This window comes from Zosterops lateralis (assembly GCF_965231275.1).
Source record: "Zosterops lateralis genome assembly, contig: HAP1_HAP1_SCAFFOLD_49, whole genome shotgun sequence".
Lineage (NCBI taxonomy): Eukaryota > Metazoa > Chordata > Aves > Passeriformes > Zosteropidae > Zosterops > Zosterops lateralis.
The window spans coordinates 732,920-739,597 of NW_028154614.1; the positions used below are offsets into that span (position 1 = coordinate 732,920).

At 53.0% G+C, this 6,678-nt stretch overlaps 1 protein-coding gene across 1 annotated transcript; it reads left to right on the forward strand.

The window, feature by feature from the left end:
* Window positions 1–5,499: 5,499 nt before the first annotated feature.
* LOC310923375 (olfactory receptor 14J1-like) lies at window positions 5,500–6,432 on the forward strand (the record flags this gene model as incomplete). The annotated part of the gene is made up of 1 exon (XM_083885408.1): window positions 5,500–6,432. The coding sequence occupies one exon, from the start codon at window positions 5,500–5,502 to the stop codon at window positions 6,430–6,432; it is 933 nt and encodes a 310-aa protein (XP_083741534.1).
* Between the last annotated feature and the right edge of the window lie 246 nt (window positions 6,433–6,678).

Here is a 6,678-nt window from a genome sequence, read left to right on the forward strand (position 1 = left end):
AGGGAACGGCCCTACAGGTGTGAGCAATGTGGGAAGAGCTTCAGCGACAGATCCACCTTGATCCGCCACCAGAACACCCACGCTGAGGAAAGGCCATACAAGTGTGGGGAATGTGGGAAGGGCTTCAACCGGAGGTCCAAACTGATCATCCACCAAATGAGCCACACTGGGGAGAGGCCCTATGAGTGTTCCGAGTGTGGGAAGGGGTTTAAGACCAGCTCCAATCTCCTCAAGCACCAGCGGATTCACAGAGAGGAGAGGCCCTTCCGCTGCCCCGACTGCAGGAAGGGCTTCAAGCAAAACTCCCACCTCGTCACCCACCGGCGCATCCACACGGGGGAGAGGCCCCACGAGTGTCCCCAGTGTGGGAAGAGCTTCACCAGGAGCTCTCACTTGACCCAACACCAACAGAAGCACCAGAAAGGGAAGCTTTGAGAGTGCCCCGACTGTGGGAAGAGCTTCATGTGAGTCTCCAACCTCATCTCCCATCAGAGGACCCATCAGAGCTCTGGCGACCCACATTCCCTGTGATCCATGCTGGGAGGACACCTGTCCCTTTTCCTGTCCCTTGCAATGATGTGAAGTGGGATTGAAGAACATGAGGGTCTGGCCATGGTCCTGTCATTGTAATTGATCCCATCTCATGTCATTTCCAGGGGCAGGAAAAGAACTCTCTCTCTCTCTCAAGGACAAGGGTGTCCTTTCTGGTAAGGAGGAAATTTGTGGCCAGGAAGAGCCAGCTGATCTTATTGTAGTTTTCCCTCTATATAGTTTGTCTTATCCCTTCTGTTATAACTGTTGTTTCTGTTCCAGTTTTTTGCTTATCCTGTTTCAGTTCCCAGTAAATTCCTCTTATCCCAGCCTGGGCTCTTTGCCTTTTGTACTTTCAATGGGAGGCTGGAGGGCAGCAAGGGGCAGCACGGTTTTAGCGGGAGCAGGAAATTGGGCAATCCCATTCCTAAAGCCTGGCCCAGGGAAACCGAGCATCACAGCTGGTGCCAGCCCTGGCTGCCCTGGCAACAGCCTTGGGAGCGGGTCCCTGGCTGGGGGCTGTGGGAACCTCTTCCCTCTGGGGCCCAGGGACAGGACTGCAGGGAAGGGCTGGAGCTGACTCGGGGCAGCTTTGGGTTGGATCTCAGGAAAAGGTTTTTCCCCCAGAGGCTGCTGGGGCACTGAACAGGCTCCCAGGGAAGGCTCACAGCTCCAGGGCTCTCTGAGCTCCAGCAGCCTTTGGACAGCGCTGCCAGGCCCAGGCTGGGATTGTTGGGCTGTCCTGTGCAGGGCCAGCAGTTGCACTCCAGGATCCTAATGGCTCCCTCCCAACTCAGCCCATTCTGGGATCCCTTCTGGCATCCCCTGGCCCTGGCAATGGGACTGCAAATGGTTGCCATGGCAAGGGACTCTGGCCCCAGGCCTGAGCTGGGATGCTCAAGAGCCCTGTGGGCAGAGGCAGTCCCAGCCATGCCATGGGCACATCCCAGGGCACCTTGGGCTGCAAAGGCACCCATCTGCCACAGGCACTCACGGGGGCTCCACGGTGACACCCCAGGAGTGCCCAGGCTGCCAAAGAGCCGGGATGTCCCAGACACTCCCAGGGCTTCCTGTCCTGGGCACAGTGGGAGCTTCAGGCAAAAGCTTCATTTCTGCATTGGAGAAACTCCTGCTGAGTCCTGAGGTGGAGAAATGACACCCAACAGCCACCATGGATCCTCAAACCCCTCCAGGATGTCTAGACTTTTAAAATTCCACCTAAGAGAGGAGACTGGGAGCTGCTGGATCCAATCCTAGTCCCAGACTTTGTCAAAAGTTTATGTGTGAAAGATTGGACAGGTGGAATTGAACCAAAATGCAATTTGTCCTACAGGATAAACGATGGAATACTATATATATTTCTATAAATACAGCTATGACTGATTCAGATCTGGATTTGATAGAAAGATTCATTTACACCACAGAGTCAATAAAAAAAGAGTAATTTACTACACAGTATAGGAGGTCTAACAATTATAAGGAAATTTTACTCCAGTAAGCAATTTTTAAGAAAACAGGGCCTTGCTGGAGTTGTTTGAGCCCATTGCAGGCAGAGCCTCCTGCTCCAGCAGGAACTGCCTTTCCTGTGCCAAGCCCAGGGCAGATCCTGCTGCAGGAAAAGCCCCAGGCCAGCCCCAAGACAGGGAACGGCTCGGGCACAAGTGCAGAGTGCCGTGCTGGCAGCTGTGCCAGGGAGAGCCTGAGGCACCAAAGGCACCTTGGCAGCAGCAGCTGCTTCCAGGCCATGGCCAGAAGCCTCCCTTGGCAACCGGGCCTGGTGGCCACCACTGCAGAGCTGCTGCTTCAGGGCTCATTTCTGCCTGGCCTCTGCCCCAGCCCACAGAGTGTCACCTCAGCCCTGACTCTGGCACAGCCGCTGGGCCTGAGCCCTGCAGAGCCTAAAGGTCACCTGTGCCCCCCTGGCTCTGGCAGCCCCTGGGCCAGGGGGGAAAGGCCAGAGCAGGGGCTGCCTTTGGCTGCTGGATGTGGGCTCCAGCAGAGACAAGGAGGAGTCAGGGGAGTGGAGGGAGGGCAGTGAGCAGCCCCTTTGTCCCCGTGCAGTCCTGGAATGGTTTGGATGGGAAGAGCTCTGCAGTGCTCATCTCATCCAAACCCCTGCCATGAGCAGGGACATCTTTCAGCAGATCAGGTTGTTCAGAGCCCTTTCCCAGCTGGACTGGAATGTTTCCAGGGATGGGGCATTGACCAGCACTGCCCTTCCCCACTGCCTGTCTGCACACAAGCACTTCCAGGCCTCTCTGCATTTCCCTTGCCCTCACTCTGGGCTCACTCACACACCTCCCAACAACCCACCTGCAGCTTGGAGCTGCAAGGAGTTCAAAGCTTGTCTGGCCTTCAGGAGTTGGTCTAATTCTGCCTTCAGCCAACTCTGGATTTGTGTTTCTTGCAGAACTTCCTGTGTGTCTAAATCATTCCTTGCATGGTTCTGCCTTGGGGAAGGGGAACCTCCTTGGTGGCACCTTGGCCTTGGCACACACTTGAGGATTGTGTCTGAAACTTAGGAGTTTTAGATTTCTAAAAAAGGAAGGAAATCCCTCTCTGCGTGAATGCAGGCAGTTCTGCAAGCAAAGCAGGTCCCAGGTGAGTGAGGACAGCCAGGATGGGGTTGGGGAATGTGGAGCAAGGTTGTCCACACTGGGCCAGAGTTCAAGGCACAGCGTCTCTCAGCTGGCCAGACCTGCTTAGGGGAGTCCCTGGATCAATATCAATACTGAAGGCTGCAATCACCTCTTCTCTAAAGAGAATAGTAATAAAATACATCCTTTCAAATAGAAATGTGTATTTCTTAGAAGCTCTTGGAAACTTTTCTCCATAACTGCAGTAGGAAAACTTCCTAATGAACTGCACCAGACCAGAGGGAAATCAAGGCACAGCCATGGTTTGTCAGGACTTGCTTGATCCTAATGAGCCCCGTGGTGCATTTGGTGCTGAGCCCTGGAACCTCAGGGCCTGAGAGGAGATTGCACAAACCTTTCCAGGAGTCAAAGTCAGAAGAAAAACTCAAAAGTTCTTGAGGAATTATTGGGTCCCACTGAGGTCCATCCCCAACACAGGCTCCTCGTGGAGTCCTTGCAGTAGAGAATTAGAAGCCAGGATTGCACAAAAACTTCTCAGAGACTCAGTGTGGGAAGGAAAATCCAAAGTACCTTAAACACCTTGAGTATCTCAAAGCATGAATGAGCCCCACTGAATGTCAATACAAAACTCCCAAGGGACTCATTAAAGCAGATAATTGGAGGCCAATTATCACACACAGCACTCAGACTCAGTGTCAAAAAGTAGTTCCTTAATAAACTTTGAGTACTGTGAAGTGCTAATGAGCCCCACTGAGTGTTGTTACTGACTCAGAATCCCAAGGGACTTGTTAAAGTAGATAATTGGGGCCATGATTGCACAAACCTCTCCTAGAGTCAGTTTTAAAAGGGAAACTCCAAGTACCTTAAAATAACTAAAGTATCTTGAAGCATTAATGAGCCCCACTAAGTGTCATTACTGACAAAGCCTCTCAAGGGACTAATTACAGCAGATAATGGGATTGCACAAACCTCACAGAGATTCCAAGGCAAAAGCAAAACCCAAAGTCCTTTGAAAAACCTGTCACCACTGCCTGCAGTTCTCTGCTCTGCCTGGGGCCTGGGGACACTTTCTCTCTCCTGTCCCTCAGTGGGACCCATTAAAACTTCCAGAAACTTTGGAGTTGGATTCTGACTTGGAGTTCTTGAGAGGTTTCATCATCTCCCTCTGATGTTCAGGGCCTCAGCACAAGCCCCAAGAGGGTCATTAAAGTCCTTGTGCTGTGTCTGTGCTGCTGAGCTGGGCAGGGCTCCTGGCACAGAGGCAGCTCCTGGCAACCAAGAAAAGCTTCAAATACAGATTTCTCTTGATGAGCAGCTCTTCTCCCAGCCCAGCAGGGCTGGGGCACTGCCTGCAGCCACCCCGGGCACAGCACACAGGCACAGAGAGCTTCAATCACTCAGGGCTGGGAAGGGGCTGACAAGTGCCTGGGGGAGAATCATTCCCAGCCCTTGGCACAGGAACCTCTGGCTGCAGGACAATGCAGCTGCAGCTCCTGCAGTCCTCTCCTAAAGCTGGAACATGCCAATGCCTACAGACTCTGTGAGTACATTCTCTGCTTCTCTCCTGTGTAGAGCAGCCAGGGGTTCCCAGGGCTGTCCTGCAGAGCAGGGTCCTGCAGCCCAGGGCGCTGTGCTGGGGCAGGGACTCTGCTGCCTGCCAGGGACAGCTCTCAGCCAGCCCTGGGAGCTGCTCCCAGCACTGGGGGACAAGATGTGGGTGGAAGGAGACAGCTGGTAAGGCTTGGAAGTGTTCTCCTTGTGTGGTGAGGATACTGAATTGTTCAGGAGTGCTCTCAACATGACATTTAACTGTAGAACATTTCCAAGTAGATTATCCAGGGAGCAAAATGAGGCAGGGGCTGCATAAATGGAAAAATCCTGCTTTTTAATCTACTGCTCTGTATTACTTAGATGGGAAATTGCACATAGATATTCACCTCTCAGTTCAGGTTGAGAAAAAAGAACCAAGTAATTTTGTCTCAAATCTTACTAAACTAGGCACTGACAGAAATCAGCACAAGGCCCCTTGCAGGCAGCATCACAATCACTTTTCCAGCCTTCTTAGAGTTGCTCTGAGGTTGCCATCAGAGCCTGCAGAGCCAGAGCTGCCCCTGGGCAGTGCCTGAGCTGGGAGGGCTCTGCAGGGCAGAGCTGAGCCCCCAGGGCTGGGCTGGGCTCTGGCAGCACTGGCAGGGCCCAGCCCTGGGCACAGGGAAGCAGCTGCAGGCAGGGACAGCTCCAGGCAGCAGAGCCCTGGGCAGGCAGTGGGGGGAAAGTGCCACCAACCTGTGCTGGGATATTCAAAGTCCTCTCCAAACTGAACTATTCCATGATTACTCTTTTTACAGATGCCCATGCCAAGACACCACAAATGTCCAACAGCAGCTCCATCAGCCACTTCCTCCTGCTGGCATTGGCAGACACGAGGCAGCTGCAGCTCCTGCACTTCTGCCTCTTCCTGGGCATCTCCCTGGCTGCCCTCCTGGCCAACGGCCTCGTCATCAGCACCGCAGCCTGCGGCCACCACCTGCACAGCCCCATGTTCTTCTTCTTGCTCCACCTGGCCCTCAGTGACCTGGGCTCCATCTGCACCACTGTCCCCAAAGCCATGCACAATTCCCTCTGGGACACCAGAAACATCTCCTACACAGGATGTGCTGCTCAGCTCTTTTTCCCTCTTTTCTTTATCATAGCAGAGTTTTCCCTCCTGACCATCATGTGCTACGACCGCTACGTGTCCATCTGCAAACCCCTGCACTATGGGACCCTCCTGGGCAGCAGAGTTTGTGCCCACATGGCAGCAGCTGCCTGGGCCAGTGCCTTTCTCAATGCTCTCCTGCAGACTGCCAATACATTTTCCCTGCCCCTGTGCCATGGCAATGCCCTGGCGCAGTTCTTCTGTGAAATCCCCCCGACCCTCAAGCTCTCCTGCTCCAAATCCTACCTCAGGGAACTTGGGCTTCTTGCAGTTAGTGTCTGTTTAGTATTTGGTTGTTTTGTGTTCATTGTTTTCTCCTATGTACAGATCTTCAGGGCTGTGCTGCGGATCCCCTCTGAGCAGGGACGGCACAAAGCCTTTTCCACCTGCCTCCCTCACCTGGCTGTGCTCTCCCTGTTCCTCAGCACTATCATGTTTGCTCACCTGAAGCCCCCCTCCATCTCCTCTCCACCCCTGGATCTGGCCCTGTCAATTCTCTACTCGGTGGTGACTCCAGCCTTGAACCCCCTCATCTACAGCCTGAGGAACCAGGAGCTCAAGGCTGCAGTGAGGAGACTGATAACTGGGTGTTTTCAGAAACATTAAACTGCTGGCCAATTTCTGCAAACCATGTGTAATAAAATTCATCTTTGATACTTCTTGTTTGCTGCATTTTGGAGTTCATCTTTCTTTGTTTTACTTCATAATTCGTATCCACAAAGAAATGTGTTTATTTGTGCCATTTCTCATTTTGTTTCTCTGCATTTTCTCTGTGGCCACAGACTGTGTCAGTGAGGGGCTGCACTCTTGGTGGTTTTAAAGGAACTGAAGGATCTCCCAGCCAAGTTTTCT